Raw genomic sequence first — 21819 nt, 5'->3', positions numbered from 1 at the left:
ACATTCAGAAGCTATAAGCAGGCTCCAAAACAAGATTAACGTAAAAGAGGTGATGATAAAAACGTTCCTGTTGGGTTTGTTGTTGTAAGGGCTTTTTATGTACTCTGCTTTCCACTTCTCAGACTTTAGCATTTGTGTTTTCCAAACTTTTTCTGCTTCAAAGACTAGAATTGAATGGGAGCAAGTTCTAGAAAATGATGTTTTCAGAACAAATCCAAATACCTTGAGGTTTGAACAATCCACTGTGAGAGTTGGCAGTGCCACAAGATATCCAGTGCAGAGCAGTCTAAAGTCTTGGGATTTCCAGGCTGCCCCTTTCACAAGTGCACTGTTCCTGCTGGAGAAGTAGAGCTTCTCCTTCGGGTGGCTTCTGAAGGAAATTTCACAATATAGGAAAAGGCAGAGAGGCTGGCACAGTTCTATAACCTCCCATGGATTTGTAGCTTGTCTTTAGGAGAAAAATTGCAGATAGAAAAGCCAGCAACTCAACCCTTCTTTCTACAGTTCCACATAAAAATACCTGTCAGATGCTGATATTGATATCTAAGTCTGCCTCAGTGCGACAAGGAGAGGCAGAAGTACTCTTTACCTTCCTTTGTACTCTACCATATTTCCATCTGTTCTGTACACCTAGGTCACACATGTGATTAAGTCCATGAATGATTCAGTTTAGAGGAGGGGGAAGGAGGAAGAGAAATTGTGTACTTTTGTTGAGGAATTCAGCTTATAACAATGAACTGTTTTCATTGTTTTGCCATGCGAGTGCAAATAGCGCAGAGGGATAAGCAATCTGGCAGCTGGGACTAAGGGACAATTGAATTTTAAGAGGTATATGGTAACAACATCTTATGTCAATATTATGTAAAAGCTTACTAAAACTATTGAGAATATACTACTAATGAGAATGGTTCTTCTTTGTCCACCATTTACGATTTTTATATGTAAACTTTCAATTTATATAGCAATTTATTCACATAAGGGCTCACTCGCAAAGTTAGGACTTTTGCCTCAGAGGCAATTTAATAGAAGACAAAGCTCTTTGCCCATATTAATGGATTCAAGTAATCTTAAGTCAATTATACCAAAACAGAATTTGGATATCTATCTTAAAAATCTTTTAGAAGTGCCAAATAACTGAAGTTACATTATTGATTGCTGATAACTAGAAACCTGCATATATCACACAGAAGAAACAAGTCCAATTTTCAGTACACAGAATTACAAGACAATACTGGTTGTCAAGTATATACTACACCTCAATGGCTGAGATTTGTTTATTCCCTGCGTTTTCTTTAAATACTGCTAACTGAGAAACATGCAATATGATCACTTCCTCCAGTTAAAATTGTTGCTACAGGTATTTTTATTTTCATAAATTGCCAATTTTTTTCCCCTCCAGAATCTGAGGTGAAATAGTGATACCCATTTGCGCAGGACAAAAAGAACGCTATGTACTCTGTTGCTATTCACAATGAGACTGGAGTTCAAAAGCGAGATCCTGGTTAACAAATTAGGTCAAGAGTAGCAATCACCTCAACCAACCCTAGCCACTCACAAGTCAAGCATTTAGTCTAACCTTAATCTTACATTCCTTTCATAGTCAACAAATAGAGATCAATTACAGTGAACTGCCCCATTGAAATGCATAAAATACATACCAGATGTATTCTATTTACGTACATATTTATATATGTATATATACATAGATCAAATGAAACGGGCATTTTTGAAACACAGAGAATAAGTTACTTTCCATGTAAGTTAAGTGTTTCTGTTCAATACAGAAGGATACATACAGCTGTTACATTAAACTAGGGGCTTCACTAAGACAGCTGAAGTGAGAGGAGACTCATCCAAAATTACCTAGGCCTCAGCCCTAATAAAGGAGTCTAAGAATAGGATTTCATAACATCACTAACAAAGCAGCACAAAACCAGTTTATGAACTGTTGTACAAACCTGGTCCAGTTTCCCTTGTGAGGAAAACCATAACTTTCCTACAGAATTCTGCAATACTTCTACACAACACTTTTCCACGGTTATTTAATTGTATGGGAAAGCTCTAGAAGTCTACAAGTTCTATTGCATTTTGTAAGCACACCAACTTCTCCAGTGTTCTACCAAATTCACCCTAACTAAAGCCTCTTGGTCTTCCCAAGGGCTTCCCATAAGAGAGCATTTCATACGCTGTTTTCCCTCAGTGGCCTGTATCCATCCGAGTGCTCCCCTTCAATGCTAATGTAGCGACACAAATTCTAGTTCTGCAAATTTCTTTCCAAGAGCCTTTCAAGTGTCACAGGGTAATGCACCACATAATACAGGAGACATTACCATAGCCATTTTTTCTTTTCCTGTATAAAAGGTTATAGAGTTTTAAAGAACTTTTGAAGAACAACATAACACCCTTCCTCCTGCCCTTTGACAGTCTGACACACCTGAATGCATCTTATTATGGATTAGTAACACTGTGTTCGTCTGGGTATCAATTAACTACCAACGGAAGGTTGGAAGAACATCTACTTGCCTTACAACAGAACCATACCAATGCCTTTAACCACATTTGAGCTCCGTCACTGGCGTGCCAATTAGCAAGATATGTGGAAACTACTATTAAACTGGTATTTTCTTCAATATGCAGGAAGAAAAAAAGGCAGAGCATATCTTATGTGGATACAAAATGTGGCTATAAGATGAAGTTTAAATAACAGTTTGCTTTGTTTTTAAAATTCAGGATTTAGAGCAGTATGTGTTTTTGCAAGCTACTGCTAGTAATTGGTCAAAAAAATTTCATTTCCTAGAATTTTCTGTTTCAGCTCCTGTCAGGTTTACGTGAATCTTCTTTATGTACTGTAAACCAACGATAACTTCGTTTAGCTGAGCTCTGTGAGCTACCAGGGAAAGCTGATCAGTGGACATAATTTAAAATAATCAAACCCAAACAAGCCATCTAGGCCATTTCAGCCAGTCAGGATGTCATCGAGAGCATGACTAAGATACACAAATTTGCTTCTTCATAAATTCTCTTATTCCCACCATATACCACCTCTGTTCCTACTAAACAGCAGAAAAATATCTTAAGAATTGAATAAATATTTCTCTTCCATCTTTCTTTGTTTGGTTTTTTTTTTCCCAACATGTAACTGCTGTGTCATAAAAAACAAAACACCTCTTATCATGACAATGTTTTGGTCCTTACTTTACTTGAAAAAGAAAACATTTAGTGGAAAAATACCAAATATTAGAATAATTTAAAAAGCAAATAAACTCTTCCCTCCCACCTTTGACATCTTATCATCTCTAGCTACATAATGGTTAGCATTCTTCCAAAAATAAGAATTTGGAAGTTTCTTCTGGAAATTAATACTAATAAACTATTCTCACTTCATTACTGTCCTTTTAGCTGGTATTGTTACCAACAGTGATTAACAGGGTAAGATGAACTGCAACTGCTCGTTGACTCACAGGCAGATACATCAAAATGTGTTCACTTTAACTTGAGCTCATACAGATTTAAGAGGATATTGGCACAACACCTCCTCTAATACTTTCATTGCAGAGGCCCTTAGAAGATTTCATTCATGAAAGAATAAGATAAAATATTGAAAGTCCCTACCTTCACCTGACGATCCTGAAAGGTCTATGATGACATACACTCTCCCTTCTGGCTCCAAGTCAATCTGCAATCAAGAAGAGAATTAGAAGAAAACTTAGAATGGCTCCCAAAGCAAAGTGACTGCACATGCAGGAAACAAGAAGCTTCCCAAACTCGTGAAGCCAAGGTGTAGGCAGGACACACGGACAGGTCTACAGTTCACTACCAACACAGCCTCCTTTTGCAAAGAGGTGTTGAGGACCCTGCACCTTCACTTAAGTAAAAAAAAAAAAAAAAAAAAAAAAAAGTAGTATGTGCCCTTAGCACTTGGAAAGCTTGAACACAGTGAATTTTACAAATCAAATATTGAAAGCACCGTTCTGCCATACATTTGAACCACTATTTCCAAGGAGACAAGGAAAAAAATTTAAAAAGTGGTAGTATGGAATAACTTCTTAACTGTAATTTATATTGAGCCCAGCTATGCAAATGTGAAAAACAACACTGCGACCTATTCAGACCCCAGTGAGACAGATCAGCTCTGGTCACAGAACAGGGGAAATGAACACACACGGCTCGTATGGCCAGTTAACACGTGTTTATAATACTCCCTTTGTATCCCCACTCGGAGAAAGAAATACATGCTTTATCCTCTTTTTCTGAAATACAAAATTGGTTTATTTCTGCACCGTTCTGGTAGATTTTAAGGAGTCTTTGCCCTTGTGGAGATCACTTTCACTCAGCATGAAATACACGTGCTTATTATGAAATACAGGTGCTCAGTACCAAGCTGCTGTGGGAGTAAGCTCCTGTATGTTTAGGCACCACAATGAAGAGCTCATTACAAATCCTCCTGTATTTTACCACACATTTCATCAGCAACTCTAAATACTGCTGGATTTGAATATCTTAATGGTGCCCCACACATTACAGACAATTTTTGCAGCCACCCATCTCAAAAATTAAACTGTAACTAAAACACTATGTAATCGATAGCTCTGTCATATGGCACAGTTGTCACACGATTTCAGAGACTGAGTGAAGTGAGATGGGCCAGGCCCAGGCTGGGATGTCGGCCCACCGGTAGGCCCGGCTCAGTGAGGCCCATGGCCGGGCAGAGCAGGGCTGTGGGGAGCCGGAGACCAGCCCTGCTGTGGCATCGCTGGGGCAGGGGCTGACGGCCCGGGGGGCTGACATGGGTGGGATGGGGGGAGCCCCAGGGGCCAGGCAGGGACACTGGGGCCTGTTGGTGCCCCCTGGGCCCTGACACCCACATGGGACTTGATGAGATCAAGCCTGCCGTGTACCAAACCAGAGCACACAGGGCCGGTGAGAAAATGGGAAAAGGAGATGTGCCCCAAAAAAGCCCCTTCTTCCCCGAAGTGAACAAGTGGCAGGACTACGGGTCCTTGTCAGTGCCAGACCAGACGGACGCAGGGCAAAAAGAAGGGAGCATGCCTCATCAGCGGAGTCCAGCCAGGCCCTGCTCTCCACAGGCAGAAACGCCAGAACTTTCCTGACGCCTCTGCTGTCCGAGGCCACCGCATGCAGGGCTTGTGGCTGGGAAGAGGCTCCCTCCCCTCCCACCCCACCCCGGCCCTCCTCCTCCCGCGCCAGGCTGCCCTGCCGCAGCAGGGGAAGGTGGGCCTTGCTTCGCCGATCGCAGCTCTCCGGGCTCACACAAACGATACTCAGCTGCCTCCTAAGTCACGAGCGACATCAGGGTATGGCACTAGGCCAGAATAAGATGATAATCAGGAGACTGCCAATTCACACTAATAACTTGGGAGACCAACCTGTAAAGTAGCAAGTAAACGGGGAAAGGAAGGAGACACCAAAATGTCTGAGCTATGCCAGGCCTGCCTGCAGTCAACGGGCAGCGCCATGGGGCCACCTTTTTTGTCTCCAGGTTTCTCTCAACACCTGAGAGGGCCTTTACAAGAGGGGCACCTCTGCTGTTTCCCTTCTTTTGGGCCACAGCTGCTGAATGCATCAGGGTGACACAAGCTCCCCCCTCCACAAAGCAGCTTCTCACAAAAACGCTTCTGTGCCGTTCAAGAACGAGCTGGTAGAGGAGTTCACAGGTCTGGCTGATGTCATTGGACCAACGGATCAAGAAAATGATCTCAGCAGCTGTACTGTAAATAGATGAGGCAGGAAATAGGTGTTAGCAAAGCCAGGGGTTACTCAGAGGAGAGGAAAATGAAAACGTGGTTGAGTGTTTTTCCATAAATAAAGCGTTGAATATTAAATAAAGACTTTTTTAAACAATTTCTGAACTGTCAGCATGAGTTTTGTGGGGGAGTTTTGGCGGGTTTTTTTGATTGTTTTTAAAAAAAGCTACTGATCTTGAAATATTGCTCCTCTCCCTTTGCAGTTTTTAAATTAAAAAAAAAGAAGATCAGAGGCACAGGTGCATGAATAGACTTTGATGTCTATGCTGAGGGAGGCTTTTGAAAAACTGCTATAGCACTCAACAGATGGCTGTATTAAAGACAGGCATGTCTAATGCTCTGTATCGGCACTATATACTGTTTAGTTAAGCTTTCAGTAAAATACTTTATGCAGTTCAAACCCCAGTGTGCACACACCTATAGAACCCCAACACCATCCCTGCAGAAGGCTCAGGCATCTGGAGGAGCTGGTGACCACCATCACAAAAATCTCTGTTCTGCCCATTTAAATACAAACAGTATTGGAAGCAACTCAGGAAAAAGACTGGAGCACTGAACTCAAGTTTCCATTACCCATCAAGTGGACTGTTTTCATATACAATTTATTAGAAATGCTGCTTACTGATTTTGATTCAGAATTTCTGCTGATGCTCTAAGCAGAATGAAGTATTTGTAAAAGGGAGTCTCTTCTTCAAAGTATGGTTCAGTCTTAAAATGTTCTAATATCAATGAGAATGAAATGGACACATTCTTATTTTTAGATTTATAAAATATCCATATTTTGTTTAAGTGAGTACCTATGCTAACAGTCTCATAAGTCACATGAACTAGTAGTTTTGCCAGAAGCCAGCAGCTCAGCCGAGCTTACATATAAAAAGAACACCCTCAAAAAAGCAGAATCCCCTAAACTGATACGAATCCTTCTTTTGATCTCAGGTCTTTCATGTATCAAAGCAAGTACGGAATGAAAAGGAACGATTCTAATTTTGATTCTATAACATTTCTAATTTAATGCCTAGAAACACAATGGTGTAAATACCTCCAAAACAGTCAGATTACTAGAATATAAACTACATGTGTTTTCATAGAATCATAGAATACCAGGTTGGAAGGGACCTCGAGGATCATCTGGTCCAACCTTTCTAGCACAACCTAGACGAGACAGCCCAGCACCATGTCCAGCTGAGTCTTAAACGTGTTCAGTGTAGCGGAGTCAATCACTTCCCTGGGGAGATTATTCCAATGACTGACTGTTCTCATTGTGAAAAATTTACCTCTCGTGTCCAATCGGAATCTCCCTGGGAGTAACTTGTACCCATTACCCCTTGTCCTCACCACGTGACTCCTTGTAAAAAAAGACTCTCCATGTTCTTTGTAGCTCCCCTTTAAGTACTGGTACATGGTGATGAAATCACCTCTAAGCCTCCTTTTCTCAAGGCTGAACAAACCCAGAGCTCTCAGCCTATCCTCCTACGGCAGGCTTCCCAGACCCTTGATCATCTTGGTGGCCCTTCTCTGGACCCCCTCCAGCCTGTCTACATCTTTTTTGTATAATGGGGACCAAAACTGTACACAGTATTCCAGGTATGGCCTTACAAGTGCTAAGTAGAGAGGGATAGTGACTTCTCTGCTGGTGATGCCCTTTTTGATGCAACTCAGCATCCTATCGGCCTTCTTGGCTGCAGCAGCACACCGTTCACTCATGTTGAGCTTCCTGTCCACCAGAACCCCCAGGTCCCTTTCCACGGAGCTGCTCTCTAGCCAGGTGGATCCCAGTCTGAGCTGCACTCCTGGATTATGTTTTCCCAGGTGCAAGACCTTACACTTGTCTTTGTTAAACTTCATAAGGTTCTTGTTAGCCCACTCTTCCAGCCTATCCAGATCTTCCTGCAGGGTGGCTCTCCCTTCCAGAGTGTCTACTTCCCCACTCAATTTGGTGTCATCTGCGAACTTCATCAGGCTACACTTGATCCTGTTATCCAGATCACTTATGAAGATATTGAATAGCGTTGGGCCCAATATCGATTCCTGGGGGCCCCCACTTGTGACGGGTTGCCAGTTTGAAAAAGAGCAATTTACCACCACCCTTTGGGTGCGGCCTGTCAGCCAATTCCTCACCCACTGCACAGACCACTTGTCCAGGCTATAACACATCAGTTTCTCCAGGAGGAGGCCGTGGGGAACCATATCAAAGGTTTTCTTTCAATCTGCACATTAAACTACACTTAGAAGGTGGTGGAGACCATGCAATGTCATTTTATAAATAAGTAACAAAAGATGCATACAGCACAATCTAAAGTTTCCATTAATTTTTCACCAAATGCCCTGAAAGTTATCACATATGAAATGCCCTTAGACATATGTAACCAGAGAGAGAGTGCCTGGCCAAATTCAGCTGAATATAACAGACATCCTTGAATGCAACGGAAACAGTCTGATCACGGCCGTTCTGATTCTGACCCTTCTCTTTGACTAAAAATACTTCTCTCTGAATGCAGCCAAGCATTTACATATGCAGAGAAAAGCTATGAGAAGGTATCTAAAAAAGACATGACTGTTCAGAAGGACAACAGGGAACAAGGCAAGATGCAAACTAGGGATGGGACAGAGGAGTTGATACAAGAGCAGCTTTGCTGTAAAGCAAGACAAATTGAAAAATATATGCCTTGCACATACACACCACATTCTCTGCATGCAACAAAAGATCATTGAGCAAAATGTTTGATCGCCAAAGTGTTTTATCCTGTTACTGGCCCATGCGATTGCTGTGACTTTTGTTAAAATACAGAATTTTAGTAGGTGCAAGTAAGATTAATTGTAAAGGTACTTTAAACAACTTCTATATTGCTAAAATAATCCTTATGTGGCAATGTATTGAGATTAGTACAATGATTGCTGGAAAGCAGCACAGATCTTGAAAAACTCCAGGCATGAATAAAGCATATTAGTAGCCTGTTTCAAGGAACAAAAGGCAACCATCCATAAAACCAGACATACTTTCAGAGGAAAAAACCCATGTTGAAACCATGGCCAAGTTTCAGCATATTGAAGGCATTTATATAGTTTCACAGTCATTAATGGATTTTATTTTCAACACCCTTCTGAGACAGTTCCCCATCTGTAAAATGAGATACTCCCAAAGGCACAAGCTAGACTAAATGACTTGCCAGAAAGTCATACAAGAAGTCTACAGTTAAACAAGAACTGAACTCTGGTCTCTGGAGGCCCAGACTGCCCACTGGACCATTTCTCCTGTTCCTCAGTTAAGCTTCACTTTGTCAACCTATACACATCCTGTCTTCCTGCAATATCAGAGACGTCCAAGTACTTTTTTTTTTTTTTTTTTAACAACTTTAATGGGTACATATCTAGGAAGCAATTTCCTTTCTTTTCCATTCAGTTAATACTCATCAGTAAAAATCAATATCAAACAAAAAATTGCTTAAATATTTCTCTGCAGCATTTCCAAAGCATCACAATTCTCGGGCAACTCTGGAGTAATGCAAAATTTAATCAAACTATGCAGGAGACTGAAAATAGTTCAGCTTTTCCTCAAGGTTTGCTTTTTGCAAGCTTTTAACTCCTAAGCATTATTCTGAAAAACTGAGTTCTAAACTGATCTAGAAGCTCACCATTTTCCTCCTCTCAGGTGCAAGACATAATTCCCAACCTCAAAAATATGAAACTTGGACAGAATTCTCTTAGACCAAGATTTTGCTAAGTAAACCACACACTCTCTCTAATCTTATAGGGATGAGAAAGATTAGAATATGCTATGCAATTGTTTGGGTTGCACCAATGCTTCATATTTGAATACGAAGAAGATTTTACGTTCTTGACCACTGTACAGCCTGAATCATTCCATCAACATTTGGGAGTGCTTTTTTCATCCTAGCTGATAGCACCAGCACAGAGATTTTGCATGCCCTATAGAGCAAACAGACCTGCCATAAACAAGTGATAAACTGCTATCTTCAGTGGCTCAGTGCCCCATTACCATTGGTTTTCATTTGATCGTAACAAGAGTCTATCAGCCACCTACGTTCCAACACAAGAACATCACCTAAGATCAGGTGCACTGTACTCATTTAAACACCAACTTGACTCTTGAGAAAAATGGAAGGATAGTCAGACATAAATCTCAGATCTGAAATAAACAATGACAAATGCATTTTCCATAACTGAACTTCCTAACCACACAAAAGTTGAGGAAGTTTTACTCTAATGTTCCTTAGCTAGACAGCATGTGAAATACAGCAAAAACCCCTTCAACCACAAAGCTGTTTAGGATTTTGGCCACAGTATAAACCTAAATGGACTGTATAAGCAACAAAAACAGAAAGAATTAAATCATAAAACCTGCTTTGCACCTCTTGTTGTGATGTTCTAGGACTATCTGATATTTGGGTAGCTTAAAGCATAAACCTCCAAGCACATGGTCTGTCACTGCAGGTGGTTATTTGAGTCATGTAGGACTTAAGAAGTCACTATGTATTAACCATTACTGAGCATAGCGTAACAGAAAGTTTCTCTTTGAACACACAACTTCTCCGAAAGGAGGAGGGAAGGGATTGTGTGTTTAAAGAACTGATATCTGCAAAGGCTGGGGGGCTATGTCTGCTGTTTTGAGGGGCATTTACTTTTCCAATTTTGATAAAATATTATTTCCATGAAAATGCATAACAAAGAACAGTAGTAATCTGATAGATAATGACTGGAGACAGGGTCTGTGCTAGTCTTTTGTTCTTTAACCAAAAGATTTTTCTACTTCAATTTAAATAGCTAATAGAGTACCTATTTTAACTCATTTAATAGAAAAGAAAACATTAATAGTGACATTTTTCAATATAGTCAAAATGATTGCAGACCAAGTAATTTAAAAACTTTCAAAACCACCATCATTATTGGAACAGAAGCAAACACTCGCACAAAATAACAACTAGAGATAAGATTAAATTTGCAAACTTCCCCCAGCATTCATGCCTGAATACCTAGCAAGCTCACCTAAAATGGATAGCTTTATAGTAGGCTCTATAAGGTCAGCAAAATAGCTGAGAAAATTTTATTTAATAATATTATCTGAAAATTAACAGATTTCAAATGTTACATCATTAATTATACGAGGTAAACTTGACTTTTAAAGAAATTACCCGGAAAACATGTTGAAAAAACTTCCCTGGAATCTGTTTGGCTCCATGGTTCCACCCCCAGCCTCTTGCTCTTCTGGCCAAAGCAAGCAGGTCCCTTTCAGAGCCAGTGCACTGCCACGAAGTTCACAAATCTGCCTTTCATTATGAATGTTACATATTTGATTATTATAATTACAGAGAAACATAACACAGCTTGCCACATTGTAATTGACCACAATGATATACATAAAAGTTAAGAAATTTTGGCCACGGGGGATTCTATCATTTATTTACTCATACTCAAAAGTCAACAAAGAGACATCAAACATCTTGCATGACCTACAGAAAAGATCAAACGCTTTCCAGTGCCAGACACATGCACAGACATAATACAGAACAGAAGCAGCCAGGGAAAAACAAGATTCAGCTGAAATAACCACAGTATTCAGAAATCAATTCTAAAACAAAGAATCCTTCCATTACTTAATAAAGCATATACTGACATTCAATTGCAGTGTCTTGAATCACACGTGATACAACTTTGATCTTCCACAATCTACTCTACCTAAGGCCTCCCAGGCACCAAATGGAGGAACATTTTTGAATGAACGGCAGCATACAAATGTACACGTGTTTGTGCACAAGCATGCACATCCGCACACTCAGAAACCATGTACTCATTTTGTGTAATACAAGGAAAAAGAACTTTTACGAACGACTGTACTGGGACTAGGGTGTTCATGGTTCATTTTCTGGTAGAGTCCAGAAAGGGATCTTGGACAGATGGCTATATTCACATTCAAGACGACAGTAGAGCAGTACAAACAGCTGCAAAGGCATCAAGCAGCATGACCACAGAAGGGTCACTGCACGAAACCAAGTTTCAGACTCCCTGATCTGAAGGGAGGAAGAGATTATCTTCACTTTCTTGAAAGCTTCAGGTGGTGAGAGTATGTATAGCACAAGGTATTAACTATTATTAAGGTGTTTAACAGTTATATGCCTAAACTGGTCAGGCTTTCTAAATACCTACAATCAGAATTCATGAGAGAGGGAAATAAATCATCGAGAGAGAAATTTCTTGACAAGTGGAAAAAGAAGTCAATAACCTCAAGAGAAGAGGCTGCCTAGACTAACTACTCAGAGCATTCTGCACGTGAACAGGTCAAGGGAGACTCGTACCAGTATGAGTGTTTCAGGAACGTGTGTGTGCTGTTTCGTTGGTTTATTTAACCCAGGACAGTTATTCTGATGATGTACCTGTCTTCAACTAGTAAGTCTTAGGAAGGCAGGGGAATAAGCCAAAGTTACATAGTACATTTTCACTGTACTATAATTAGATCCACACTAGAAATAGAAGTTGCATTATTTTAGTAATAGTAATGAAGATAAAGTACAAAGAACCTACACAAGCCCAGAGATAACGTGAAGTACAATGCGCAAGAGCTGGGTTTGGCTGAACAATGCTCAACTAGACTTTTGAGTGAAAGGACAGTAAAACCACCTACAAAACAAAGTCTGCATAAAGCCATTCACTTGAAACATCTGCTAAATGTATTTCAAGAAAGAAAAGAAACTCTTCAGAGCACAATCACTTTCCCAAGCAGATGGTTATTTGATTTAAGAATAAAGGAATTGCATCATGTGGTAAGATCTGACCTGTAATTTCATCACAAAGCTTTTCAAAATCTATTCTTTAATGCACTAGTGCAGTGGCACTCTCCAAACCATAGGGAAATAATAAGCTGTCAAAATATTTAAAACACATTTATCATCTTGGCTTATGGACATTTTTTGGTGTCATGCTACAGAACTGCAACCACAAGGGAGGGGGTTACCTATACACCTCGGAATAAAATGTTGAATAGAGAATCAGGACTGCAAGCCCATCATGGTTAGCCAGTTAATCCACGTTAAAAAACTGATAAATGCTGTCAAATTCTTTTACTGCAGTACAATTTCAGATGACCGCTTGCTCATACGCATAAGCCAAACTCCTAGTTGGCACATATGTTCAGTCTCAGGAATCACCCAAACGTGATGATTTAACCGCACAGATATTTGGAGTTTCTCCTAAATTGCAATAATGCTTCCTCTGAGTAGACACCTTTGCAACACTTGGGACAATCATCACGGAACAGGTATCTGCATAACAGTAAGTACATGGATAAGTAGAGGAACTTAGGATTGACTGGTACTTTTCCTGGTCATATACAACACTTTTGGTGCACTGCATACATTTTTCCTTAAGTAATTTCCATATTTCTGTACTTCTCTTAAGTCAGACTTACTGTGCGGAGTCTTACAGATTAAGGTGTCAAAGCAACACCACCGGTTTCCTGTAAAGCATATGGTATTTTTCTTCTCTTTATGGTCAAAATGCTCCTTTCTTGCACTGTCCTCCTGCCAGATATACTCTGGGAAACTCAAGACAGTGTATAGTAGGAAATATCCACTTTACCGTACCAAGAATATAGGAGATAGCTGTGCTGAATTTTAGACCTCAAAAATGAGGGATATTAACAGCTGGAAGATCCAAGACTGAGGTGGCATAAATTCAAATCCTTCCTAAATGAGGTAAAATAATCTCCAAAGGCAGGATATAAATATGTGCTAGGAAATGGTGATATTTAGAGGATGTGAAGTTGCCCTTCAGTTTTTTGCCTGTTAATCCTATTCTAGTCCTCGATAAAAAAAGAAAGATTCTGGAACTTGTCTATTAACCAACTGTATTTTAAAACAAAAGACAGAAACACCAATGACACCCTGGTTTGAGTAAAGCTCTCAACTGCCTCAGAGGGAAGATCTTCCCAGACCAACTATGAGAAAATAAATACACCTTACATGAAACCTCAGCACAAATTGGGCAGTCACTTCAGCATTGATCTCAGACCCTTCCCACAAGAGGTTCGTATGTTCAGTCTTTCAAACACTACTGTGCAACACCTTTCAGTAGGTTTCAAGAAAGGTCCTACTGGACTTATAATCATCAGTTAGCCACTCAGAAGAAAGCAGCAGGGAACTAAACACTTTGGTTCACTTCTAGTTCAGGTTGAGTTGTAAGTAAAGCTGTACTGGCTTTGTTCCAGTTAGCAGCAAAACTCACATCTAAGCCTAGGTTCCGTTCCAATTAAGAAAAAAAAAAAAAAAAGAAGAAGAATTAAAACAACAGCTACTGTTTATGAGTTTCAGTTCAGTTCAGCTCCCTGGGAAGAAAGGAGAAAGGCCTTTCTTATCTGAAAGGCAACCACATTAAATGTTGTCTCCATTTGCATTCACGATGGAAATTAAGCCTCCATTAGGAAGGAAACAGCTTGATTCAATATGCTGCAAATGGACAAACTGTACTTCGATGACACTCACTGGAACTTTTAAGTAGTTTGTTGATGTTTAACGCCGGCATCAGCTGTGAACCAGAGGTCATCAGCAGAGAGAAGAAAAACTGATTGGTAAACTCTTACTCTTCTCTTTTGCCAATTTGATTTAGATATGAATGAGGTTCCCTCCTCCCAAACCCCCCAACTAAAGTGGCTGAAACTACAGAATACGCAATTAAGATAGCCCTGGAGGTGTGCCCAGAAGAGTCTTTGATCTCAGCAACTGGCTATGAATTACTAAGCTGTCCCTCGAATTTCCAGAAAATGAACATCATCTTATTTGAGAAGACATCTCTAGAAGCTATCAAGACTTGCCCGAAACTTCTCCAGCACCCAAGCTCTTTCTGTGCAAAACTGGTCTTTTAACATGACAAAATCCCTGGTTTACTTCACAGTTAACTGAAGCGTACCCTTTGTGAAATTTCGGCCAATAACCAAGCTGTCCAAGCACAGCTGAACACCACAGAAACTTTTAAACATATGGGGCAGTGACTGACTTCAGGTTTTGTCTCAAGTCTCGCCTTGGCACCCAAGGCCAAAGAGAGAAGAACGTCATAGGGCTGAACTAACTACCAAGATGGCCAAGCTGCTCCAAGGTAGTGCCAAAGAGCAGCAGCTCTATGGACTACCACCACCACGTAAGAAACAAAGAACACTACTCCAGGTAGGCAGAACTTAAGAAAGCTGATGAAATAACACAATACAGAGACCGAAATATCTTCAATTAAAAAACACAAGTGAATGAGAAGAACAAAGGACCTTGGGAAGAGAGACAATCATGGGAACATACAGAGCCAAAAATTATATATATGGCTCAGAAGTGGCATGAAGTTGTCACAAGCAAACAAGAGGACGTGAAATAATATTTCAAGAACAAAGCTATGCTAGATTTACTCTAAAAATGATAAAATTTATTTTGGAAACAGAGCCATACCACTACTTTTAATCTCATTCTTAAATCTTAGAATGCTTCTCATTACTATTGCAGCTGTCCTGCTATGTTGAAAGACCAGTTTTTTCCTAACATAAGGGCTGAGCTTTTTAAAAGTAACAAAGAAGTTTAGAACAGTTTTCAAATCAAGACACCAAAAACATGGTAACTTAAGAGGTTTTATTCTTCATCCAGAGAATTGCAAGCTCGTCATTTTTTTAAAATAAGGTGTCTCTGTTTAGATATCCTTGTAATTGATCATTTTTAGTAACTTTAATGCACTTTAAAAAAAAAGCGTGTCTCCTACTTTCCCATTCAGATACCCCTTTATTTTTTAGGAAAGAAACTGGAAATAGAAGCAAAAAAGGAATATTCCCCTTATACAATTACCTAAATTTGGTTATAGAAAAGGGAGGAGGTTGCAAAAATACCACAAAAATATTTATTTCCCAGTTTAAAAAAAAAAAAAAAATTCTTCAGCAAGCACCGAGATGAAAGCATGGATACACAGGCTTCAAGAATTACAAGTAAACATTCTTCTGCTGGGTTCTGAAGATGGAAGGAAAAAGTGTGTTGTACACAAATATTCTCTATGTCCTTTCACATATGTATCTGTAACCTGAGCTGCTTTACAACAAACACTGACATTACAATAAACAAACATTGAATAATATACAAACCACAATAGTAAAACAGAATTGGCATCAAGTATTTAAACAAAAGTATCCTTCCTGGAAATAGCTCTCCTACTTACAGCCTGCCAAGAACTGACTGATTCAGAGACTTTGTTCGAGTTATACTAAACATTAAATTTTAAAGAAATTTGAAGGAAGAAAGAAGAAAACAGAATTAAGAAAATAAAACACAAGTTACTTGCAAAAGTATCTTTGCTTTTTTAAAAACAATATTTAAAAGGTTTGTTTAGTTGAGAATGAAAGACTTCTTTCTGCCTTCACACTACGTGACACACACAACTGCAAGCAGTATTTACAGAAAGTGGCTGCTGCGCAGATACGTTAGTCCTTTTCCATACCGAGCGCAAACGCAGAGCGCACGCAGGATGACGCCGTATCTGCATGGACCCTCTGAGCCCTCTGACTTGCCTATCCATCACCCTTTCCACATTGGAGTTTTAAGTAAGGATATCAATAACTGGGAACTGGACGTACTTTTCAAGTCTCAGTCTAATATCTAAATAGCAAGATCATTCTCATTTCCTAAAGGAAAAGGTCATTTCTAAAAACCTTGTATCAGATAAACATTTTGCAAGTAAATGTGGCAGTTTTAATCACACAAAACTATTCAAGTTAGATATGTTCGATCATTCAATCCCTGAAAAAAGTAAATTCAAAAATAGCACTAAAACATTTAACTATTTTTTTTAGTTTCTTGAACAAATACCCAGAATTGGTAAAAAAATACCTCAAAAATTTGACAGAAAATGTAGCCCCCAATGCTATCTTATGCGCCTTCCTAAAAATTTCCAGAAGAGACAGCTTTTGTATTTCCAGAAGAAAACATCATTGGAACATTCTCTCTTTAGAAAGTACTACAATGAGACCTTTAGATACCATTTAATAGCATTGGGGTTTTTTTAAACATAGTTTTTGTCTTGCTCTGATGATGTTTTACCCTCTGTTTAATTATCAGATTAGAAAGATTAATGAAGTTCATTCTGTTAACAAAATGGCTATCCTGAGGACTACAATTATCTGTGATTCACTTGGACTTCCTCTGCAGCTTTAGCCATAACAAACCCAGAGCAACTCCGAGACTCCTCCGATGTCAGCTACAAAACACTTGGTTAGAAGAAAAACAAAACAGAAAACTGCTGTAGTCCACGCTACCCATGTTTAAAGGCAAAAAGGAAAATCAAGTAAAGTAAAATTCAGTAGCTTGACACACGCTGCCAGGCACCCTATATTCCATAAAACAGATAGACCAGAACGTAACATCTTGAATACAGAGATTACAGAAAAGGAAATGGCAAAAATAGCCACTACTATTATTACTGTTCCTGAAAAGTCAGGCGGCAGAGTCGAGTCCACCAGCCAGAAGTGGCACACCAGGAATAGATACATCTTCAAAATTCCCTAAGAACACACACGTTCTAGTGTATGTTGCATTAAATGCTAAAGAAAAATATCGGTTATTTTCATTTACTGCAGTGTTTTAAACTGAATCACATGTGGAGTTCTCACATGTCAGATACAAGTTTGACATGAAAGATGCTGTGTAAACCTTTTTAAAAATCTCACTCTTTCAGACACCCATGCAAGCTTTCCAGTATTTCCTGGATTTAAGGGGGGGGAAAAAAAAAAAAAAAAATCAACAAAAATCCCCCCTGACACTTAGCCTGCCTTGGATTGTAGCAATTTTGCTGTTCCTCTTTTAGTCCACAATGAAACAGAAAGTGCAGAGTCATTTACATGTGCATTCGGATTTTGTTCTTTGAAAAAACTGATTGTAATTCAAACTTTTTTTTTTTTTTTTAATACAAGAGTATTCAGGTTTGGGCAATTTCTTTGCAAGAGCTTAGGTTAGATTTTATATAGCCAAAGAGTCAGGGCTCCTGGAACTAGACTCAGGATAACTGAAGAATTTTTGTTCATTTAGATATTAAAATTTAGTTCTGAATGTATATGAACCATCCAGTTCTGGTAACACAGGGCATAGCATGCTGCCTACTTACTTTTCTATCAAGCCAAGTTAAGCAGAGCAAAGCTAACGCCCGTCTTCCACGAAACGCTTTCAGTCTTTTCTGAAAATGTCTAAGGATGAAGGATCTGCTACTTCCCTTGCTAGCCGGTTTCGTTAGTTTATCACTTTTAATGTGAAAACAAATATGTGCTTTGCTGTTCATTTTAATCTATGGGGCTAGCCCTCAGTTCTTGTTTTACCCTTCTCAGATTAGAAAGCCCTTTACTTTTTAAATGGTACTTTACATACCCAAATTAAGTAACCTCCCATTGTTCCTTTTATATAAACCAAACCAGTGAGCTCAGAGTTCCTCCCTATAAAGAATTTCCTCTAAAATCTGAATACTTTCAGAAGTCCTACTGTGAGCTCTGCTATTGACCTGCTGGGTTACCCTGGGCAATAAACTTCATTCACCCTCCATGTGCCTATTTCACCTCCTATAATTAGTCTTACTTAGAGTTCAAATTCTAAAAAGTTCAGGCACTCCTTAACACATTTATGCAATTAGACCCTGATCTTTTTACCATTATCTACATTGGAGTTTGCGAGTTCCAGGCATGCTGCCACATTAATAGCTTTATTTGAACTGCTAAATTGACTAGGAGTAATCAGTATTACTGTAGCCTATTGGTAAACTCGCATATTTCTGCTACGGTGCACCTATCACTTCCCAAAAAGCAAGGAACCTTACCACTTGATTTACAGAAAAATCTCCATTTGGGGTTTACAGCATGAGGCTTTGCAATTCAAATTCCACACAGAGCGGGCAGAGATCGGTCTCACAGCAAGTCTATCTGGCCTTTAGTAAACTTTTTGTCTCAATTTCCAACCAGTTTTTAAAAATGTTGACCACCCATAATCCTCTTATGTGCAGCCTACAGAAGAAGGAGGAATAATTTCACACCTGGGGGAAGTGTCATGAAAAATCTGTCATTTGTAACGAGCGTGGAAGCAGGCAAGATAGGCTTCTTCAGGAATGCATCTAAGTTTTGGATACCCTTGTTCCTCATTCCTTCTTCTCTGGTTGGCCTACAATTTCCAGAAGTGCTATCCCACACAGCTTGCAGAAATCTCCACCTTGGACAGCCCTAGAATCAAAACTTAGTCCTAGCAAAGTTTGTTTCAAAACTCTCTCTCCAGTCTTACCTAAAAAAAACTTACCTTAAAAGGTGATCTGAAATGGGAACTACATATTTAAATTTTTCACTAGAAGTGTAGAAACAGTTCCCAAAGATCTGCCTGACCAGAGTAACAGCAATAGTCCCTTTACTCCAGAGACTTCAAGGACAGAAGTGGAAGGGAAGTTGCCTTTGTATTGGGGAACAAATGTTTTGAGTGTGTGGGTTTGGGGTTTTGTCTGTTTGTTTGTGATTTTTTTTGTTTTTTATTGCTTTTTTTAAAATTTTATTCTATTACTTTGCTAGTAATAAAGATGAAAATGATTCATGCACAAGTATGACCTTGTTAACCATCTGGGCAACCCCCCATTAAGTAAGGTGCTCTGGGAATCCTATGGATCTCCATGATGTCTCTGTAATATTGCAGAGCGAGTGTCGGACTGTTTCCATCTCTGATTCTCTGACCCTATCCAATCTGTTGCTGGTGGCTCAGTCAAGTAGGTTGCATTTTAACTTCTCCCAAGAGTCTACACAGTTTCTCTTTCGGGTTGTTTCAGATTTCATTCTCTGCAAAGCAGCTGCCTTTAGAAGTGCTTTCAATTTATCCCATTAAAAAAAAAAAAAAAAATCATTCCCCCCATCAGGAAAAAGGTTCCCTCTCTAAAAATTCAACATACATACATATATGCATGCTAATAAAGTTGCTAACTATTGAAAATAAAGATGCAGTGGGATCCCGTAAAGATAAAAGGATAAAAACGTTAGCATTCTCTGGATCTGGCTCAAATAGCAGTTGGTATTCAGCCACTGAGATGTGACTAATCCTGGCTAATTTGGTCATTTTTCTTATACTGTCCTCAAAAAAAAAAAAAAAAGAGAGATCACGCAACTTTGGAATTGTGTGTTCAGAATTGAACTAATGCAATTTAGCCACGTTTTCCATATACCTGAGGAAATGCTAGGGAAAAAAAAAAAAAAACATGTAACTGCTGTTTTACTGTTAAAACTTCTTTAAGATCACTGGTTAACCTAGGTGCTCTTTTTTTTTTTTTTTTTTGCAAACCTAATAAAAAAACCAGGTTGTCTGAACCCCAACCTGCAATTTGTTCTCATTTTCATCTTGGGTCATTTTAAAAGAAAAATCAACGGGTTTTAACACCATGAACAGTCTCAACAATAAACCTGAAACATTACCAGGTATTTTAGAAGTACTTTAATGAAGTTTCTTCCACTTCATGACAAAGCTGAACACTCTCTGCCTAATCCAGCAACCAGGAGAGCTGTTACCCCAGGACAGTCAGGACCCTACAGGCATCCAAGTAACATCTCTAAAATAGGCACAGCCTAAACCACCCTACAAGCGAGTAGAAGGCACAAGCTGGCAGACACACTGGGCTCCCCGATACTCCTCACCCCCGAGCCCTTCACTCCTCTACAAATTGAAGCCTTTTATTTAATGCAGACAATGACAGCTTTTCTGACTGGTTCCATAGATTTACCACAAAGTAAGGGAACTTTTTACTTCATTTTGCTCTCGTTCCTTGAACAATATCAAAGGAAGGAACTGGACCTCTGACTCAAAGTATGAACTTAAGACCTGACTAGTTTACTTGAATTTATTTTATTATCATTTAGATGAGATGAGGTTCCCATCCTCCCTGCAACTTTTGTTATAAAAAATGCACGGTGAAAAATACAAGCAGCAGCAAACAAGCTAACATTAAAAACAACAAAGAGAGACTAGTTCTCCTACAGCATAGGCATATTGCACAGATCTCACAAGCTCTAACAGACATTTTGGCAAGAAAAAGCAATACTGGAATAAAAGACAACACACACAAAAGCCACGTTAGCATCATTTTGAGACCTGACATTTTATCTGCACAACCAATGCTTCTCAAGGATTTTTTTCAGGTACAAAGTTAACTAACAATTGATGAATCAATATTTCATTCAGAATTATTTTCATAACATGTGGCTTTGATTTTATAACCATGAACCAAGGCACATTTTTAAAACATGAAGAGATCTCTGTTGCATGCTGGAAACTAGTTAATTCTGAATGTTCAAGAAACAGCAGCTCATTCTGGGAACTGCAGTCCAATTAACTTACATTAGAGCAACAACTACTTCAAATACCTCCTACTCTGATTCTTGAATTCCTGTTTTATTGTAGCTTTTTCTAGGAACTTAAGCAGTTATTTGAAAAGATATTTTTATACCAAAGATTTCAGTAGCTAAGGATAAATCTACTACTTGCGTTTACTTATTACTACGTATTTGTAATCTTCTATAAAATTATTGAAAATCAAGCTCTCCGAGAGCTGTAAATCACTGTTATTTCTGCACCATGTCAATATTTAGTAGTGTTTTGTTTATACTTTATAATTAGGCATGTTTATAAATTCATTAAAAATGGTAATACAATGTATATAAAAACATGGCTTCCTTATCATATGGTGAAGCAAGCTGTATGTTTTACTCTCAACTACTTATCCTCCTTTTACCTCCCCTTACTTTGTACATAAATCAGGATAATTACAGAGTTCACACTGAAAAAAAAATTGATAAAGAATCAAGTTTAATGGTAGCATTAGCACTGTTGTGAAGGATCACGCATTGAAACCCTGCTAGCTTCTGGCAGCTTTGCCCTCCTCACCAAATGTAGATGATTGTGAACCACCATCAATGAAGAGGAACGGAAAGCTATTGAAACGTTCACTCTGTAGACAGGAGGTCCTTCCAGAGAGCTTCGAGACACTATTTGAGGGTGAAACTGAAAGAAGCTTTTGGAGAACA

General features: G+C 39.1%; 1 protein-coding gene across 1 annotated transcript in view; it reads right to left on the bottom strand.

The window, feature by feature from the left end:
• Positions 1-21819, bottom strand: part of PRKCE (protein kinase C epsilon) — a 299488-nt gene that overhangs the window by 191674 nt on the left and 85995 nt on the right. The window contains exon 2 of the mRNA XM_009473002.2: positions 3613-3676. Within this exon, the coding sequence (XP_009471277.1) occupies positions 3613-3676 (64 nt within the window). The remainder of the gene's footprint in view (positions 1-3612; positions 3677-21819) is intronic.

This window comes from Nipponia nippon, unplaced genomic scaffold (genome assembly GCF_047370975.1).
Source record: "Nipponia nippon isolate SJK-2023a ecotype South Korea unplaced genomic scaffold, ASM4737097v1 scaffold_4, whole genome shotgun sequence".
Lineage (NCBI taxonomy): Eukaryota > Metazoa > Chordata > Aves > Pelecaniformes > Threskiornithidae > Nipponia > Nipponia nippon.
Note: the sequence above shows the minus strand (reverse complement) of the source record. Positions and strands in the feature narration are given on the sequence as shown.